General features: G+C 46.8%; 1 protein-coding gene and 1 non-coding gene across 6 annotated transcripts in view; one reads left to right on the top strand and one right to left on the bottom strand.

Moving 5' to 3' along the window:
• Positions 1-21,363, bottom strand: part of CRYL1 (crystallin lambda 1) — a 73,579-nt gene that overhangs the window by 32,400 nt on the left and 19,816 nt on the right. For all 5 annotated transcript variants that reach the window (XR_016388753.1, XM_022574458.3, XM_022574456.3 and 2 more), the window contains exon 3: positions 19,601-19,727. Coding sequence is in view for 4 of the 5 variants with exons in the window: in XM_022574458.3 (XP_022430166.1) it covers positions 19,601-19,727 (127 nt within the window). In the remaining variant the exon portion in view is untranslated. The remainder of the gene's footprint in view (positions 1-19,600; positions 19,728-21,363) is intronic.
• TRNAR-CCG (transfer RNA arginine (anticodon CCG)) lies at positions 9,159-9,231 on the top strand. Its single transcript has one exon. It is a non-coding gene; the product is annotated as a tRNA-Arg (tRNA).

Here is a 21,363-nt window from a genome sequence, read left to right as displayed (position 1 = left end):
ACTGGGAAGCAACCAAAGCATTGAGGAACTGCGGGGCCAAGGCTCAGGTCAAAGGGGAAGCAGAGCTACGAGCCTAGCACTTGACTCCACCTTCATCCTCAAGGTACCTGTGTTTTGCAGAAGCACAGACAAAATGCCTGCAGAGATAAGCAGAGCTTTTTGCAGCTTTTTGCAGCGATGAGGGAGAATCAGCTCCCAAGGCTGTAACTGCCAGGACTTGGTAGCTCGGACCCTCAAGGGCTGTACCCTGGGAGTAACAGGGACCAGCCTTCACGAGCCTCAATTCATCACAATCCACGACTAAATTATGCTGAAGTATGTATTTGGAAAGATGTACATAAAATACTATTAAGATTATAATATTAGAGTGATGGCATTAAAAGTGATTTTTTCCTCTACTTTTCAAGTTTTTTATATTAGTTTTAAGGCAGGGCAATGTTTAAGGACGGTGTCAGGAAGTATAAAGAGTCTGAGATTTTTGCTGTTTGCAGGCTAACAAGTTAACCTGCCACAGTTTCACAGATGCTCTTAGAAGACACAAGACTCTTGGGTCAGAGACAAAAGACTGTTACTGACAGGATATCGGGCAGCACGAGCTTCATGTTCACATCGCCCTCAAGTCCCACAGGGGTGATGCAAAGGGACCCAAGTGGATTCTGGGTTTGTGTCACAGCTTAGGGAACATAAATCCTTTACGACTGACTACAAGCAAGTTGACCGACCTATGCCCCAGAGGGAGACGGCAAAGTGGCCCTTTACTCTAGAGGGAGACACTCTCCCTGTCTTCCAAGGCTGTGAGTTATTCGAGCATCCGTGAAAAGCTAGTCCAGAATGAAAGGGCATTCGGTGCCTCTGCTCACAGGATGTGCAGAAACACAAGACCCATGGGGAATCACCTCCCCGCAGCCAGGTCCCCGTGGAACCGAGAAAAAGTGTTTTCTGGTCTCTTTTCCCATGTGCACTGAAAAGAAAAAAAGGTAACGAGTCTCACAATAAAGAGTGTTGGCCCAAGGATGACTTTAAGAATACATTAAAATTCTGTATCAGTCCTATACCTCTTGTCTAAGAAAGGAAAAGTCCCCTCCCCACTGAAGACCTTAAAGGGTTTCACAAGCACCAACCACCCCCAATGGTTTACTCATCCGGCAAAACAGTTGATGAGAGCACGTACCGCACCAACAGGCGTGCGTTTACTCAGAGCCTCTGGATTAACAAAATCGCAATCCTTCCTGATTTAAAAAACAAAACAGAAACTTCTGAAGCCCTGAGTCAGAGCCTTAAATTAAAAGGGGATGAGTTCTATTTTAAGAACCGAGGAGTAATTTACATAAACAAAGGAAGCGCATTACAGAAGAAATGATGGAATAATGGAAGGTAACATAACACTGTTATTTTTATTATTCTTAATTGAATAATAAGAATGTTAATATTGAAGATTAAGAAAATTAATATTAAATTGAATACTGATAATATTAAAAAAAAGAAAAAACAAAGAACCAAGAACCAAGGAGAAGCTGTCTGCAGCTCCGTTACCCACTGGTCATCAGCTGATTCGCTGGCGGGGCTAGTTTTCCCTTTCTGCTCACTGAGAAGACCACCTCTTCATCAAGCAAGACCCCCTCTTCGTGCAGATGCAAGGACGTGAGGACAGTCAGAGCGCTGAGCAGGGGGCTTGCCCTCATCTTACGCAGCCACCTGTGCCACAAAAACATCTAACCTCGTCCGTCGTCTGTGGCTTCGGCAGTGGAGCACAGCTCTGTGTGTCGCACCACTAAGTTAACTGAAGCAAGGTCTTGGCTAAAGACCTGTAAGGCCAGCTCAGAGGCAGGCTCAGCTGGCCTGGCTAATAACGCCCACACACCTGCCCATTGTTTAATCCAACAACAGTGTCAGGAAAATTCCTTGGTACTCCTGTGATATTAAAATATTAAATATTTTAAAATATTAAAATATTGCTTGCTAAGTACTAAAAAAAAAGTCCTTCTCTTGTGGCAAAACCATTTTATAATTTAGTGTTTAAATTTTTAGCAATCATTTCTTGTAAGTCTATATATATGCCAAAAAGAGTAACCTGTGGCTGAATTTTTCTGTTCATGTTACAACAGCTTCTGGTGCTGAGAGCAGATTGACGATGTTACTCCCAGCGCAGACAGACACCCCGGCAAGGACACAATGAGGCCCACTAATTTTCCAATACTTAGGACCAGTCTCAGACATAAAGTTCTCAAAGTCCAAATGTCAACAAGAAAACTCTAAGGGAATAATCGGGAACAATTGTGGTTCAACATCTGACTCATTCAATATGTGATACAAATACATCTTAATTCACTGAAATGACTGGAGACAAAAGCACAAAAAACCTACCATTACTGAAAACCCACTGTAGGTGGGGGAAGGGAACTGAAATAAAAACCCTTACCCCTGGGGGAGGAAAAGGAATGCATGCTAGGTCCCCCCTTATCTCTCCCCTCCACCCCACCTCCCATCCCCAAGCCCCAGGGACACAGCGCCTGCCTGAAACTAAGGCTTATCAGAGCCCCAAGGAAAGACCCTTCCCCAGGCTAGCAAGGATTAAGTAACGAGTAACAGAAGAATACTTCTGGGAAGGGACAGGGCAGGAACATGGAAAGAGATCCTCTCCGAGGGCAGTGCAAAGGGAAGACTGAACAATATTGAGGGAAAAGCCCTCTGGCCATCAGTCCTCATCTTAAACACAAGGTATTGCTAAAGGAATTTGAAACCTGTATGCGCCAAGGGTGACTATAGCAATTTACAAACCTTAAAGCTTGCCCAACTCCTAACTAGATTAGCTCAAGTCCTCACAATAAAAGCCTATTTGTAATGAGGTGGATGGACCTAGAGTCTGTCATACAGAGTGAAGTAAGTCAGAAAGAGAAAAACAAATACCGTATGCTAACACATATATATGGAATTTAAGAAAAAAAAATGTCATGAAGAACCTAGGGGTAAGACAGAAATAAAGACACAGACCTACTAGAGAATGGACTTGAGGATATGGGGAGGGGGAAGGGTGAGCTGTGACAAAGCGAGAGAGAGGCATGGACATATATACACGACCAAACGTAAGGTAGATAGCTAGTGGGAAGCAGCCGCATAGCACAGGGAGATCAGCTCGGTGCTTTGTGACTGCCTGGAGGGGTGGGATAGGGAGGGTGAGAGGGAGGGAGACACAAGAGGGAGGAGATATGGTGACATATGTGTATGTATAACTGATTCACTTTGTTATAAAGCAGAAACGAACACACCATTGTAAAGCAATTATACTCCAATAAAGATGTAAAAAAAAAAAAAAAAAAAAAAAAAAAAAAAAAAAAAGGGCTTCCCTGGTGGCGCAGTGGTTGAGAGTCCGCCTGCCGATGCAGGAAACACGGGTTCGTGCCCCGGTCCGGGAAGATCCCACATGCCGCGGAGCGGCTGGGCCCGTGAGCCATGGCCGCTGAGCCTGCGTGTCTGGAGCCTGTGCTCCGCAACGGGAGAGGCCACAACAGTGAGAGGCCCACGTACAGCAAAAAAAAAAAAAAAAAAAGATGTAAAAAAAAACCAAAAGCCTCACAGGAGGAAAGGCCAAATCCCAGGCATAGATCTGCCGTCCTACTCAGGATGTCTGACTTTCCAAAACAAAAAATTGTGAGGCTACAAAAAAGTGCACACCCAGGAGACAAAGTGATCATTAGAATCAGACTCAGACGTGATTCAGATGGTGGCAAAATCTGACGTCAGATTTTAAATGATTAATGCACTAAAGGCTCTAAAGGGAAATTGTGGACTATATCATACGGGTAATTTTAGCAGAGGAATAGAAACTAGAAGAGAATATCAAAGAGATGCTAAAAATGAAAAACAAAGGAACAAAGATGAAGGTTGCCTCTGACTGACTTATCGGTAGACTCAACGCAGTTGGGAAAGAATCAGTGAACTTAGAGATCAGTCAAAGGAGATCATCCAAAGTGAAAAACAAACAGCAAAATGACAGAGAAGTGCATATAAAACATGCAAGACCTGCAGGAAAAGTATCAAATGATCTAACATATGTGTAACTGAAATCCCGAAGTTTCTACAGACAGGGAATGGGGCAGAAGAAAACATTCAAAGAAATCATAAGAACATTCCGGAACTAATGAAAGTCCCAAATCACATAGGCAAGAAGCTCAGACAACACAATGCTGGGTAAGTACCCCTCTTTACCCCCGAATCCACACACATCTAGGTATATTATATTCAAATTGCTGAATATGGAAGACAGAGAAATACTGAAGGCAGTCAGAGAAAAAGTCACTTAATATATACAGAAACAAAATGAAGTGTTGCAAGAGGGGCTTCCCTGGTGGCGCAGTGGTTGAGAGTCCGCCTGCCGATGCAGGGGACACGGGTTCGTGCCCCGGTCCAGGAAAATCCCACATGCCGCGGAGCGGCTGGGCCCGTGAGCCATAGCCGCTGAGCCTGCGCGTCCGGAGCCTGTGCTCCACAACGGGAGAGGCCACAACACTGAGAGGCCCGTGTACCGCAAAAAAAAAAAAAAGAGTTGCAAGACTTTTTGTGAGAGTTCATAGAAGATGGAAAGTCATGGGGTGATATTTTTAAGTGCTGAAAGAAAAAAACCTGCTAACTCAGAATGCTATAGCCAGTAAAAATATTTCAGAAATATTTTCAGAAATGAAGAAACAAAAACTTTTCTGAGAAGAACAACAATTTAGGGAATTCATTCCCAGCCAACCTGTGAATCTATGAATAGGAACAAATTTTAAAGGAAAGTCTGCAGGCAGAAGGAAAAAAGTAACCAGACAGAAAACTGGATTTATACAAAGAAATGAAGAACACTGGAAATGGGTAAACAAAGGTAAAATCAATGTTTTGTTTTCAGTTGCTCTAAAATATAAGTGAACACCCAAAGCAAAAATGGTATCAGTGCATTGTAATGGATTACATTAATTTATTTTCAAGTACTGAACCAGCCTTGCATACCTGGGATAAATCCCACTTGGTCATGATACATAATTCTCTTTTGTGTTTTTTTAGATTTGATTTGCTAACATTCTGTTAAGGATTTTTTGAATTTTATTTTATTTATTTTTTTATATACAGCAGGTTCTTATTAGTTCTGTTAAGGATTTTTACGTCTACGTTAAGGAGAGAGAAGTCTTTCCTAGACCTCCTCCTACCTAAAATGTGTTTTTGTAATAAAGACTGGATATAAAACTCTAACACAGAGACTTCCCTGGTGGTCCAGTGGTTAAGACTCCCTGTTCCCAATGCAGGGGGTCCGGGTTCGATCTCTGGTCAGGGAACCAGATGCCACATGCATCCCACAGCTAGGAGTCCATACACTGCAACTAAGAATTCCGCACGCCATTAACTAAGACCCGGCACAGCCAAATAAATAAATTAATTAAATTTAAAAAAAAAAAGTCTAACACTCCTTAAGTCACTGTCGAAACAACTGTGTTACATACGTATCCACCAGCCCCAGAGAAACGTCTCTGAAGGAAGTAAAACAAAAGCGATCAGGAAGAAAATACTCATGAAGGTTCTCCAAGGGAATGTTAACGTCAATCAGAATTAACGTTTAGCTCAGATTGTAACCAGAGGTCACACATAATCACAATGTGATTAAGAAAATCTGAGCCAAGATTTAAAAATCAGAAATAAAAATTCCAACTTCTCACTTGTTTGGTTAATGTGAAAAATCAGAAGGTCCAGGCCACTCCAGGTGTCCTTCCTGGGGCTGAGTGCCACCTGTTCCTGTTGGAAGGACGTCAGTTTCCCTGCCCACCTAAGCCGGTCTCTCTAACTCTGTGAGGACAGCTGATGTGGAAGCGAGTTCACATGAAATGCAACATGCATCCAATTCTTGGATCATGGTGGGAAATACATCGCTAGAGCCTGTGGCACTAAACTGAGCCAGAGACGTTACATTCGCTTCTAGCTCAGAAATCCAGTCTGATACGAGAAGATAAATCCTGACCTGGCGCTCACTACACGTGTAACCTTGGTCAGTTTGGTTCCCTGGTCTGTAAATGGGGATTCACCCCCCACACACACGCAAGGACTGCAGGATGGTCCCTCTTTGCCGGGCTTTGCTCCGTGCCAGGCGCTGCTCAGGTGCTGACACAAGAGGCGCTGCTTTAATTCACAGATGCTCACGCAGGTCTCATGACAACGGAGCAGCTGTAGGTTCCGCCATCACCTCACTTTACAGAGGACGAGGCCGAGGCACTGAGAAGCTGGGTAAGGCAGTCCCCCTCCGAAGCCGGACTCTTCAACTTCCTGGACACTGAGTCAATAATGCTAAAGGTCTTTTCAAAAAGTTACAGAATATTTTGATTCATTCATTTGCAAATGAACTAGAGGAAGAAACTCAAAGCACCAAATAGGTCAAGGGTTAGATCATGCCATGTCATCTTCTAATTTGCATGTTTTTTCCTTAATGGTTCTCACGTTGCAAGATGTCTTACAATCAACAGCATCGTCAATATACTGTCATACAGCACGTTCACAGATAATTCACTCAAACATATTCCCCAAGGTTTGGAAACAAACGTGCCAGCAGAAGCACAGTGCGAGGCAGAGACTTGGTCAGATGTGCAAAGGTAAGTAAAACAAGTGCTTATTTCCCTTTAAACAGTAACCAAAAGGGCAGTCCCTGCCCAGGGGAACAGCAGGGACCAAGACAAGTGATCCAGTTCAGGGCCAGGCAGACTTATGCTCCAGACCAGCCGCCCAGCGGAAAAACAACATGAGTTATGTACGCAATTCTCAGTTTTCTAGTAGCCACATTAAGAAAGCAAAAAGAAATCGGTGAACTTCGTTTTACCAACATATTTTACTTAACTGAATATACCCAGATATTGTCATTTCAGCATATAATTGGCACTAAAAATTATTGAGATATTTTACATTCTTTTCTTTTTTCCTTAGCAAGTCTTTGAAATCCAGTGGGGATTTTACACCTGTGTCAGTTTGACCAGCATTGTTTCAAGTGCTCCAGCCACGCGGGGCCTGCAGTGGCCACACGGGCCGGGCGATTCTGGGCCCAGGGACACCTGCTAACAAAGTAGCAACCAGCATCCATTCTGCCAACGGCTACAACCAAAACTCACCGTGCAAATCTCTCAAAAGCCACTTTAAAAAGTGTGTTCAGGGACTTGGTGGCGCAGTGGTTAAGAATCCGCCTGCCATTGCAGGGGACACGGGTTCGAGCCCTGGGTCCGGGAAGATCCCTCATGCCGTGGAGCAACAAAGCCCGTGCGCCACAACTACTGAGCCTGCACTCTAGAGCCCGCGAGCCACAACTACTGAAGCCCGCGCACCTAGAGCCCGTGCTCCGCGACAAGAGAAGCCACAGCAATGAGAAGCCCATGCACCGCCATGAAGAGTAGCCCCTGCTCGCCACAACTAGAGAAAGCCCGCGCGCAGCAATGAAGAACCAACGCAGCCAAAAAATTTTTTAAATTTTTAGATAAATAAAAAGAAACTCTGGTATTTCCTGAGCATTTCAATCCGTACCTGGTACGTGGTAAGCACTTTGTATATCTTTTCATTTAATTCTAAGAATAATCATTTTCATGTATTACACATGTTTTAGAAATGTGAGAGCTGATTTGCGCAGAGCTGAGAACTTGCCAAAGCTCGTGTAACTAGGAAGAAACAGAAGCGGGACCTGAACCCATGTCTGTCGGTCTCCCAGGGCCGGGTCTTGACCACTACACCCTCAGGTGCCCCCAACGAACCTGCCACAGAATCCGCGTGTTTTATTACCACGCAAGTAATACATGTTCATTGCTGAAAATTTAGAAAATATGACCAAGGAAAAAGACAAACCTCACAAAACTCCACCTCCAGGAGGTAATCATTTATTGGCACCTGTGTTTTTTCCGCATTTTCCCTGAAAAGTCAGATCCCTGCACAAATTGGTTCACGCTCTGCAACTTTCCAGCCATTGTAGCAGAAGTTTGTTAAGACACACGGTGCTTAGTTTTACTCAAGAAGAAAATGGGGCTTCCCTGGTGGCGCAGCGGTTGAGAGTCCGCCTGCCGCTGCAGGGGACACGGGTTCGTGCCCCGGTCCGGGAGGATCCCACATGCCGCGGAGCGGCTGGGCCCGTGAGCCATGGCCGCTGAGCCTGCGCGTCCGGAGCCTGTGCTCCGCAACGGGAGAGGCCACAGCAGTGAGAGGCCCGCGTACCGCAAAAAAAAAAAAAAAAGTATGTTCATAAAAAGACAGCATAAACCAAGCAACACAGCCTGGAAACTGTGATTAAATATTAAAATAAAGGATTTTGTACCTAAAGTTCTTAAATAATTGCTACAAATCAGTAAAGAAAAGTTACAGTATTTTGTTAAATGGGCAAAGAGTACGACAGTTACTTCACCAGAAAACCAAGGAAGAGGGAAGGGGGAGCAGCTCAAGTATCCAACCTCTCAAGTGATCAGGGAAACGGAACTCAGGACTCTGCACAGGGAGAGACTGGTAAATACTTCTGATGAGAAAATAAGGTGGTGTGCGTCAAAGGCCGCGCGCGTGTGTGTGTGTGTGTGTGTGTGTGTCTGATGGTACACCTGCCATACAGGACAGAAGGTCAATACTTAATCGCACACCCTAGCCACTCACATGAATGTAAGAAAAACGTGCCTCCTTTACGATCGGGCTGGATGGCTGGGCGGCCCCCGGCGCGGAGGAGGGGCTGACGGTACCAGAACGCTCCCCAGTCCCCAGGTGCGGGCAGCGTGGGTCTTGGTCGCTGGGGAAAGGAGGGTCCAGGAGAGGGGCGTCGGGCAGGGCAGGGCAGGGCAGGGAGGGGGACGGGCAGGAGCGCCTGGAAGCTGGAACCTGTCTCCGGACTCACTCTGTACGTCTTCGTGCCATCAAGACGCCAGGATGTCAGGGTCTGGGGGTGAGACCTGGGCCTGCAGGGATGGGGGCGGGGGCGGGAGGGAGCGCACAACACAGGGGTCCCCCGGCTCAGACAGGGAGCACGTGAGCTAAGCCACGTGGTGGGAAATCCTTCGTCTCCAATCTAGTTTCTGTTTTCCTGAGACACGGATATAAGAGATACTTCACTTTCCTCTCCATTCTAAGGAAAACAGTGCAAAACCATGACAATGACCTGGGGCCTAGGATTAAGGAAGCACCGGGGGATCTCCCTGGTGGTCCAGTGGGTAAGACTCCGCACTCCGAATGCAGGGGGCCCGGGTTTGATCCCTGGCCAGGGAACTAGATCCCACGTGCATGCCGCAACTAAGAGCTCGTGTGCCACAACTAAAGATCCCACATGCCGCGACTAAGACCCAGCACAGCCAAAATTAAAAAAAAATTTTTTTAATAAAAATTAAATTAAAAAAAATTTTTTTTAAATAAAAAATAAATTACAAGGAAGCACAGGGTGCAACGGGAACAGTCTCACAGTTGCCGGATGATCAGGTTCTAAAGAGCCACTAGAAAACTACGCTGTATGTGAAAGTATCCTGACTTTCAAACATCAGTGAGCCATTCAAAAAATTTTGTTTTTAAACTGTATGTGGCCAGATTCAGCCGTTGGTACCGCCCGGGGCCTCTGTGCTGACGGCTCTTGTGACCTCACGGGATGGGGGCCACACAGCCAGGGGACCAAGCCCAATGCCCAGCACCCGCACCGCTGACCTGACAGTAACACGGTCTCTATCCCAGAAGCAGGAACGGAACGCAGAACAAGACCCTCGGTTTAGGTGGGGGTGGGGAAACACAATATAAAGTTTCACAAAATTCTGTAAGGATCAAAAGAAAGCGAAAAACAGAAACAGGTAATTTGTGAGGGTGGCAGGACTCAAGATAACTCATTTTTAGAACAATGACTCTCACCTATTCTAACATTTCAGGAATAACGTCTCAGGAAAGTACCCAAAACGTATCTGGTTAATTGGACCTAAGTCACAGGGTAATTCAGTTCTTCATAAAACACATCAGTTTCCATCTCTTAATCTCTGAAGAAGGGGATTCCCTATTTAGAGGTGAGGGAGACAGCAGACAGTTAATAAAAATATAGGGGTACAGGGGCTTCCCTGGTGGCGCACTGGTTAAGAATCTGCCTGCCAATGCAGGGGACACAGGTTCGAGCCCTGGTCCGGGAAGATCCCACATGCTGCGGAGCAACTAAGCCCGTGCACCACAACTACTGAGCCCACAAGCCACAACTACTGAGCCAGTGTGCCACAACTACTGAAGCCCACGTGCCTAGAGCCCGTGCTCCGCAACAAGAGAAGCCACCGCAATGAGAAGCCCGTGCACCGCAACGAAGAGTAGCCCCCGCTCGCTGCAACTAGAGAAAGCCCGCGCGCAGCAATGGAGAACCAACGCAGCCAAAAATAAATAAATAAATGAAATAAATTTGTTTCAAAAATATATATATATCAGGGTACAAACGAAAAAGCGTGGTGGATATGTGGCCCTGAATTCTACAAAGAGCAGCAGTTGGACCTCAGCCACAGCTGCTGAGAATTGCTCCATTTAAGGGCAGAAAAGAGTCAGGGTTGTAAGGCAGTGACAATGTGTGTTTCATACTTTCCTGCACTTTTTCCATAACCAACTGGCTTTATGCATAATTATTGCATGGAATTCCACCCATATAAATGACTGTCACTAGTAACACTTTCCCACAGCCAAACCAAGTATTCCAAGGGTCAGTTTAGGAAAGAACAAGAGGACAGGAGGATGACTTGGAATAAGCACAGCCTCCTGCCCCTCAGGTGCAGGGGGGCCCCGGCTGCCGAGATCAGCTGTGCCCACAGGGGACACGGGAAACTCCCCCTCCCCCCAAGCCCTCCCAGCCAAAACCCCAGCCCCGCCTCAGCCACAGGTCGGGCCCCAGAGCCACACTGGCACATGGGGGCCGCTCAGTGCGGGGGCCTCCCCCGGAGGGGTCAAGCTCTCACACCACCAGCAGCTCACGTGATGAGAGGCAGTGGCTCAGCTGAAGCAATGCAAGAAAGCCCCGACACTCCCCTTAACACACGGATTAACAGCAGGAAGGGATGCCGTAAAGTGCTCCAAGCGTGAAAGCACCTCCTCCAGGAAGGCCTCCGCCTTGGCCTGGCTGAGTCACCATCCCTCGCAGGCTCCCCGCCCGATCGCAACACACCCCGTGGGCCAGGGGAAGCTCGGCCAGGACGACAGGAGCTCGGTCCCTCATACAAAGGTGCGGCTAGTGCGTGCTGGCGACCAGGCTCCTGAGTGACAGGCAGGCCACCCTGCCCTGGGCGGCCGGGTCTGACACAGCACAACCCAGCTCCTAAAAGGTGACAGCCACCAACTTGAAAGAAACCTTCTGACCATTTCCCCAGTTGTTCAAACAGATACGCTGGGCAACAAGCCTTTGAATATTGACTTTCAGATGAAAATAAACACCGCGGTGGCTCAGAGTAAGCAGCTCTGAGCCCTGGATGCCTGTGGCACCAGGAACAGCAGGGGCCCGAGAGCTGGGGGGAAACAAACGCCAGCCCGGGGCCCCCAAGGCTCCTGCGGCAGGATGCTGGGCCCCTGGACTTTCACCAGCACGGAGTTATGCCCCAGGTGTTCCTGGGTGTTTTGTAATATTAAATTCCCAGATTCCCTCATATGCCTTACAATATACCTCTGAGAAACGCAGGACCCCATGACGTGCTGTATGGTACCTAAGGTTCTTGGTCAACAATGACCGCCCACCACCAAGAGCAAAAAGGGAAAACACTTTGGGGAAAATAACTAGAGGCTAATATTACAATTGCGAAAGTATTTACTATTTCCCAAGCATTAAATATGTATGCCATGGCCACTTTCAAATGCACTTACCATGTTTTTAACTGAGCAATAAGATTGAAAATTATTTCCTTAGTTGGTATCTACATACTCCACCTAACAGATTTCATAAAATAAATATGTTTATATTAGACACATGCTTATTGAGTATTAATTCAGCAACCTACAACTTCTAAGGCGTAAGGGATAATTAAGTTTCTGTCTATATAAAGAAAGGTTTAGATACATATAGATATCTAGATTTCTATCTAGATTTCTATTATACACAGTCAACGTTATGTCAACTCTCCAGTTTTTATTATAATGTTGTCACCCCATCTTTCCGAAAAGAGTCTCTTTTAAACAGAGATCTGAGCTTCTATTTTTTTAAGTTTAGGGGGAAGTAGGGTCACTCATTTAGTTTCACAGTAATTTTGGAACCAAATTAAAAATGTCAACGTTGGGACAATGACACGTTTGTTGTTACAAATGTGGATAATGAAATGCCTGTTTTCATTAATCAATTCAATAAGCATCTTAAAGATCAATGTACCCAATGCTGGTGAGCCTGAAACCCACTGTCTTAATGAGCTGCTCTTAATGGCCGGGAATTCACAAGGCCAGCAACAAGCCACCAAGGGCCAGAAAGCGGCCTACACCTCGTGGTTCCATTTTTTAATGAACCTGCCCTTAGAAATGTAACTCAAAACACAGAAGAATGATACACAGCGATAATCAACCAAGTTTCCTTTGTCAAAGTAAAATACTGCAAAGCAGCAGTAAGATCACCGTTTTCTAAACAGCATTTGATTTCGATCGACCGAATCCCACCTACGCAGGGGCCTCGCAGAGAAAGCGCACAAGACAGGCGTGTACAGACGAGCTCACTTCGGGCCATGGCGTGGCATGGCATCCCCGATGCCCAGATCTGTCTCTTCTGTTGTGCAACTCTTACAGTGACATCGTCAAGACGGTGGGATAGGAAGCCCCGGAGACAAAAGCGTAGCAACAACCTCAGCCCAGAAAGCCTTTGTGAGAACTCCAGAAGCCACTTAGGAAGTCGCAGGACCAGGCGGGCGCAAAGCCAAGAACAAGTGCATGGAAGTGGGTGTCATCTACGAGACCCCTCCCCTAAGCCGTCATGCTCAGGACCAGAAGGAAAAGCCCAACCCACAGCTTCTCCTCGGGAGGATGCTGCACACCCACATGCCTGCTTTCGTGGGCTGAGAGGGTCTGGTTTCAGTCTACCTGACTCTCAGCGCTGACGGGGATGGCACACCTTGGATGCCTGGGGGCCACTGAGAACAAAGGGGACTCAGGAACAGCTCATTGAGGCGACAGAGACCCTGCAGTGCCGCACATGGACACCAGGGGGAGCAAGAGAGGACGAGGCAAACTGCTAACGGGAATTACAGAGAGATAAGATCTCCAGAAAGGGGCAGAAAGGCCCCCAGAACCTCTAGCCAGGCTGACTGGTGAAAGCCTTTCCCTATCCGAAGCCAGTCCTCAATCTTGGGGAAAGAAAACGTCTCCAACATATTGGAGCAGGGTCAGCAGACTATGACCCAGGCCAACTCAGTCCATGGCCCACAGCCAATGGCTTTTACATTTTTGAAGGACTGTAAAATATGCACGAGGCTGTACTCAGCCTCAAGGCCTAAAACATTTACTAGCTGGCCTTTTATTCTTTAAAAATTTGCCGACCCGTATATTAAACCTTATTAGCACACAAACTTTCAGGGGCCCAGAAAATACCATGTACAGTGCCTTACTTTGTATTCTTAATCTTCAAACTATAAAGATTATTTCAATGTGTTAAACTGTTTTATTTCTAAACATTAATGTTCAACTGTGAAAACATGTTATTTAGCTAATAATTGAACAGTGTACAAATGAATGATTTCCTAACCTATAGAAAACACACGACTAGGTAGATCAGTATACAAGGACATGGAAAAAACCAATCATAATGTATTATTAAGTACAAAAATCAAGTCGTAAAACATTATATCATAATAGGATTCCTATTATGAAAATGTTAAGTCTGTAATATATGATTACAAGAGTTGTAGAACTCTGGATAAATTAACTCCAAACTCTTCACAATACTCACCCCCAGGGGTTGGGAAGCGAAGGAAAAAGGAATTTCACTTTCTACTTCATATACAACTTTTAAAAAAATAAATTTATTTATTTATTTATTTTTGGCTGCGCTGTGGTGCACGGGCTTCTGATTGCGGTGGCTTCTCTTATTGCGGAGCACAGGATCTAGGTGCGCGGGCTTCACTAGTTGTGGCTCGCAGGCTCTAGAGCGCAGGCTCAGTAGCTGTGGTGCACGGGCTTAGTTGCTCCACGGCATGTGGGATCTTCCCAGACCAGGGCTCGAACCCGTGTCCCCTGCATTGGCAGGTGGATTCTTAATCACTGCGCCACCAGGGAAGTCCCCCTCATATACAACTTTATGCTTCTTTTTTTTTCTCCAACAAGTGTGAACCACTTCTGAAATTTTTAGGACAACAAAAAATGTTTGAAGAAATGTTATTCCTATTTTAAATATAAACATTATGTTCCAGTTTATAAAACTAAGGATAATAAAGACCCTATGGGGACGTGAAAGCAGTGGAGAACTTCACTCCCACCCTAAAAACAAGGAAAAGCCAGATACATTACAAAATCGTAACTTTTCTTGGACCTAGCTGAGATCACAGAACAACCCAATAACCTGAAATCCAAGGAAAGACGGGCCTCTGCAAGGAGAGACTGGAGGCTTTGTCCCCTGGGGCAGAGCTCAGAGGAAAACTGCAGGCACTACTAAAGCAGGTGAGAAGTCAACCCAAAGCCCAACAAACTGCTGAGTGTGAGCTGGCGGGAGGGCCTAGGCCACCACAAGGTACAGACAGAGCACAGCTCACACCTGTCCGCCTGCCAGTGCAGGGGACACAGGTTCGAGCCCTGGTCCGGGAAGATCCCATATACCGCGGAGCAACTAAGCCCGTGCACCACAACTACTGAGCCTGCACTCTAGAGCCTGTGAGCCACAACTACTGAGCCCACGTGCCACAACTACTGAAGCCCTCGTGCCTACAGCCCATGCTCCACAACAAGAGAAGCCACCGCAATGAAAAGCCCATGCACCCCAACAAAGAGTAGCCCCCACTCGCCACAACTAGAGAAAGCCCGCGTGCAGCAATGGAGACCCAACCCAGCCAAAAAAAAAAAGACCCGAATAACACTATCAACCAACATGACCTAGTTGATATCTATGTTCACTCCTCTCAACAGCAGAATACACATTTTTCTCAACTGCACATGGCATATTCACCAAAATAGACTATATCCTGGGTTATAAAATACGCCTTAACAAGTTAAAAGAATTGAAATGACATAAAGTATGTTTTGGCACTATAATGGACTTAAACTAGAAATCAATAACAAAGATATATGGAAAATCCTCCCAAATTTAAATAAATTAAACAACACACTTTTAACTATAACTATATTACTATGTGCTAGCAGTGAGCAATTAGAAGTTGAAAAGTTTTGAAGGTACCTTTTACAATAGCTCCTAATTCATGACTTATCTATGTATGAATCTAACAAAGCACGTGCAAGCTCTGGTGATTCCACCTTATACCACATTATGGAATAGGCAAAACTCTAGGGACAGAACCAGAGCAGTGGCTGCGGGCCTGGGGATGGGGAGGGGAGGCTGATGGCAAAGGGGAAGGAGGGGACTTTGTGGGGTGACGGGCATGCTCTAAAGCTGGGGGTGGGGTGACCTGACTTCACGCATTTCTCAGAACACACAGGACTGGACACTAAAACTGCCAGAGTTTACTCTATGTAAATTACAGCCTGATTTTACAAATTAAAACACACACACACGAACAGGAAAAATGAAATTCGAGTTTCAATGTGCACTTCTGTGCGCTCTCAGTGCTGGTCGCCCCACGTGCTCCCGCCATACTTGAACACAACCCTCCCACTCCGACCACAACCCACCAAAAGGAGGATCGTTCTGAGCCTCAGTGGACCAAGACCAAAAGTCCAGCAAGCTTGCATTCTTTAAGAAAAGGCACACATTTAAACTGTAGTATTTACCGTGAACACTGCTTCCTGTAATTACTGACAGTCTCCAAGTCCTTACCAAAATGACTAGCATGGACTTCCCTGGTGGCACAGTGGTCAAGAATCCGCCTGCCGGGCTTCCTTGGTGGCGCAGTGGTTGAGAATCTGACTGCTAATGCGGGGGACACGGGTTCGAGCCCTGGTCTGGGAGGATCCCACATGCCGCGGAGTGGCTGGGCCCGTGAGCCACAACTGCTGAGCCTGCGCGTCTGGAGCCTGTGCTACACAACAAGAGAGCCCGCGATAGTGAGGGGCCCGCACACCGCGATGAAGACTGGCCCCACTTGCCACAACTAGAGAAAGCCCTCGCACAGAAACGAAGACCAACACAGCAAAAATTAATTAATTAATTAATAAAAACTCCTACCCCCAACATCTTCTTTAAAAAAAAAAGAAAAGAAAAGAAAAAAAAGAATCCGCCTGCCAATGCAGGGGACACGCACGCAGCAACGAAGACCAAACACAGCCAAAAAAAAAAAAGACTAGCATTTTCTAAATTTTACAGGTAAGGTTCAGATGCAAATTCTCACATCTACATGGATAAATATCATTTTTACTTCTAGATCTCGGCTGCTGCCCTGCTTGTGTAAGGTAAGTCCACTTAAAGTTCATACTTAATTCCATGACCATTCCCAGGGCTCCTACCAGCTACCTTGATCTCAGGTTTGAAACTCCAGAGGTAAGATGAAGCCTCTGTACCACAGCTAGTGAGCCTTAATGCTCTGTAACAGCCAATGCATTAGACGGGCTTTTCAGAATAAACTTATTTTTCCAGCACGGTAGATTCTCTTGCCAGGCAAGATTTGATTTCAAAATTGCACTAAGTTCTAGAAATTCAGGTTCCATTCTTGCACGCTCCCACGTTTCAGCAGAGTGTTAGGAAACCTTCTGACCCAGGCTCCCGCCCGCTGGGGTTTGGGTAGAAGACAAACTGACCACAAAGAACTACGCTCACATTTCTGGGGCTGTGACCCTCGGGACTCAGTAAATCCCATAACTGGATGGTTTGTGGTGGAAGCATTGTTTGTATTAATTCACATGCTCTGCCTCCTGACTCTGGACAATTCACTAAAGTAATGATCATTCTCTTTTTATTAAAAAAAGTCTCCAAGTAGCCTGGATTAATTTTTCTACAATGAGAATTTTTCCTTTTATAATTGGGAAAAAGGGAGCCATAAAGAATTGCTAAGAAGGGGTGGCTAGCAGGAAGCCTCCGGGCACTAAGATGGGGAGGTGCCATGAGGCTGGCGGGGAGCGGATGCAGCCGTGGCCTTGGCCCTTCAGCTTCAAGGTCATTTTTATTTAGTTTATTTTTTTAAAAATATTTTTTATTTTTATTTTTTTTGCAGTACGCGGGCCTCTCACTGTTGTGGCCTCTCCCGTTGCAGAGCACAGGCTCCGGACGCGCAGGCTCAGCGGCCATGGCTCACGGGCCCAGCCGCTGCGCGGCATGTGGGATCCTCCCGGACCAGGGCACGAACCCGTGTCCCCTGCATCGGCAGGCGGACTCTCAACCACTGCGCCACCAGGGAAGCCCCAAAGTCATTTTTAGATGGAAGGTTCTCTCAGGTTAGATATCACATGATAAACATAACAGTTTTTTTTTTAAGTCCAAAAATTATACTTCTATCTGATAGAGACAGGAAGGCAAGAAAGGTTGTAAAGTCCTAAAGAAAAACCGTGAGGCAAAATTCTATTCACAGTATAATGTTAAGTATGTTAGAGAAAGAGAGAAAATAAACAGAAGAAATGGAAAGAAATACAAATACAGGAAAGTACTAAAACATTTTTGGAATAATGGACCCGAGTAGCATTCTCCCAAACTTTCTTTATTCTTTAAAATAAATGTTTAACATCCCCAGATTGTTAGAAACCTAATATAACTTAACAAACACATGGTATCACATCAGGCAGGTTTTGATTGGGGGGATTTATTTTCTCATTTGTTTGGAAAACATAAGGTGAAATTAAGATGCATTAGTTGCGGGTTTCCCTGGTGGCACAGTGGTTAAGAATCCGCCTGCCAATGCAGGGGACACGGGTTCGATCCCTGGTCCAGGAAGATCCCACATTCTGCAGAGCAACTAAGCCCATGCGCCACAACTACTAAGCCTGCGCTCTAGAGCCCGCGAGCCACAACTACTGAACCCATTAGCCACAACTACGGAAGCTCACACACCTAGAGCCCGTGCTCCGCAACCAGAGAAGCCACCGCAATGAGAAGCCCACGCACCACAATGAAGAGTAGCCCCTGCTCGCCGCAACTAGAGAAAAGCCCGCGTGCAGCAACCAAGACCCAAGGCAGCCAAAAATAAAATAAATAAAATTTAAAAAAGAGGCTCAAGTCACTTAGTGAAGACAGACGCCAAGTCAGACACCGTTAAAAGTCTGAACGCGTGTTAACATGTGGTCACATGTTCACATGTCAGGTCATCATATGTGTCATTATAAACTTTCATTTCCATCGCGGAAATATTATATATTAAATTGACCCCAAAAAGGAATTTATTGATGTTCTCATTGGAGGCAAAGGAGCCTGGCCTTGCATTAGGGTCACCTGATGTGACCACGATGACCCAGGCATGGGTGAACCACCCTCGCCGGACCAGGACGAGGGGTCGGGTCAGGAAGCCGGAGAAAGGCCCTCAGCTGCTCAGTGCAGGGCGGGTGGCTCGAGGTCTGCTCTGGAGCCCTCGGTCCCCTGTCCCCTCGCCCCTGCAGGGGGTCTCTTCTGGCGCCACGAGCTGCACAACCTACATCCCCCTCCTCCAGCAGGGTCGCAGAAGAGAAGACACTTCCCTTAAAAACAAGCTAACCAAAAAGAAAAAAAAACAAGCTAACTACGTGAAGTCCCCTCTGCGGGGACCGTGCTGGGAGGAGCCCTGGGGGCTCAGGGCCGCGTCAGGAAGGCTAAGCAGTGACGCCGGGGCCCCTCCGAGGCCTCAGTGTCACGAGATCCGGGTGGAAAGACCAGGAGGAGATGGGGGCCTTTGCTGTGTGAACTGGAGGAGCGTCAGGCCCTCGGCCTCCGGACCAGGAAACACTCTCGGGCCCCGGGTTTGCTCCCACATTCTCAGCTCAACCATCATCACAGAGCAGACGAAACATCATCACTGACTGGACAGACAGTGAGGGGCTCCGGAGCGAAGCCCGCGTCAACCCTGGGCAGCAAGTGTCACATTTCAGAAGCCGGGGTGACACCGGGGTCTCAGTGGGGCAGGAGCTGCTTGTGGGCCCGGGTGGGCTGGACCCTGCGAGGGCACCTCCCGCTCAGCCTGGAGCATCCTCGGCGGTGGGAACAGGGCCCCCAGAGAGCCCGCTTTTGCTGAGTGACGTTGTTGGAAAAACTAAATGCAAATGCCACAAGAAATGAAAGGGTTCCTTTTGGGTGATTTCTTTAAGCTCTTACACAATTGCATATGAGAACATGAACATCGTCTCTCATTCAGTTAGAAGAAAAACAAAATAACAGTGTTAGCTGTTCAGAAAATGTATTTTTGCTCAACATTCTAACACCCCTGAAAGATAACACTATCCCAGGGGTTTGACGAGAGCCCATGTACCAGATGGTTAAAGACAATGTTTCCGGTCACGTGAACGGCATCCTGACCTGCAGGTACACGATGCCCACGCCTTCGACTGCCTTTGACCCAAGGAGCTGGAAGGCTAGCTGTTCCAGCCCCGGCGGGCAGGTGTCCCCACTCACCTGGACGTGCAGGGCGCCCTCTACCGCCTCCCGGATGTCGGAACAACTGCTGATGAGTGACAGCTGCTCCTCGGCGCCCCGCGAGCCTTTCAGGGAGCCCGACTGCTCCAGCAACTTCATCTCTTTTCTGGAAAGCAGTGCAGAGTGAGCCGTGAGTATTCGGAAACAATTCAAAATCAAACAGAGGTCTACGTTACACATCGGCAGGGAAATGCAAATCAAGACCACGGGACGCCCATTAGGATGGTGACGGTGAACAGGAGAGAGAAGAAACCAAGCGCTCGCGGGGACGTGGAGAAACAACCCTGGGCACTGCCGGCTGGAATGTAAAAGCTGCAGCCAGCGGGGCAGATGTTGGGTGGTTTCTCAACAAGTTAAAAATAGGACTATCATGAACTGGTGACTCCACTTTTGGGTGTATACCCCCAAAAGCTAAAAGCTGGGACTCAAACACATATTTGTACCCCCGTGTCCATACCAGCATTGCTCAGTGGGCAAAAGAGGGGAACAACCCAATGTCCACAGACGGATGAATGGATACACAACCACACAATGGAATGTTATTCAGCCTTAAGAGGGAAGGAAACCCTGACACAGGCTACACTGAAACGCAGCAGGACGCTATGTCCTCAGCCTGCCTTTTGTCTGTGGAAAAACTTTAGCCAAAGAATAAGTTTAATCAGAGAAGTGAGAGAATTCAGAAACAAAGGAAAACAGTCAAAGGAGACCAAAAAATAATAGTTTAGTCATTAAGCATAGTCAAGGACCTTTAGTTCCCCCTTAAGGGATAGAGATAATACTCTGAGCCGTATCCTGTGAGCTGTCTTGTAGATACTGAAACCCTCACCAGGTGGAAGAAGTTAACTCCATGATGACCAGACTGTAGCCATGACAGAAGCTGCCACAATTCCGAGAACTGGCCTCAAAGAGATGGAAGCAAACCGAATGTGGAACTGAAGGTTAACTGTACCTAAAACAATCAAGATGACGTTGGTCAGACCACCGATGACCAATTTCGTGGTGACTGTCAGAGCTGCCTGTGCTGTTTCTGCCGGTAGAATAAAAGCTGTCTGTAAAAGCTCTTGCCCCCTGGTTGTCAGCGGGGGGAGTCAGCCTTTGGACAGGCATCCGTCTCCCTCCGCCCCCCACCCCGGCTGCCGGCCTGCAAAATAAAGCAAACCTTCCTTTCCACCAGCCTGGCCTCTTTATTGGCTTTTGAGTGGCGAGTGGCCGGACCCCACTTCCGGTTACAACACCATGGATGAACCTTGAGGACATTATGCTCAGTGAAACAAGCCAGCCACAAAAGGACAAGTATTGTACGATTCCACTTGTACGAGGTCCCTAGAATAACCAACTTCACAGAGACAGAGAGAGAGTGGGGGCTGCCAGGGGCTGGAGCAGGTTGCTGTCTAATGGGGACAGAGTCTCCGTTTTGCAAGATGACGATGACAAGAGTGATGGAGACAGATGGCTGTGCAACAGTGTGAATGCGCTTAATATCACTGAACTGGACCAAAAAATTATTAAGACAATAAATCTTATGTTAAATGTATTTTAAAATTAAACTTTTTTTAAAAAAATCTTTAAAGGGTGAAACAAGGCCCATGGTGGGTAAAACCAGAAACCAGTGGTTGTTCAGCCTCAGTGGGCCCCTGGGGAGAAGGGCACAAGGAGGCGCCTCGCAATGCGGACCAGGGCTGCGTGGCTGTAACTCACGACACGTTAAATACACAAGGTAAGCACACGCACAAACGTGCACA

The sequence above is a fragment of the Delphinapterus leucas genome, chromosome 18 (genome assembly GCF_059928025.1).
Source record: "Delphinapterus leucas isolate spDelLeu-1000000601 "Yukka" chromosome 18, BTC_Dleu_Yukka2, whole genome shotgun sequence".
NCBI classification, from domain to species: Eukaryota; Metazoa; Chordata; class Mammalia; order Artiodactyla; family Monodontidae; genus Delphinapterus; species Delphinapterus leucas.
This window is presented reverse-complemented; position numbering and strand designations above follow the sequence as displayed.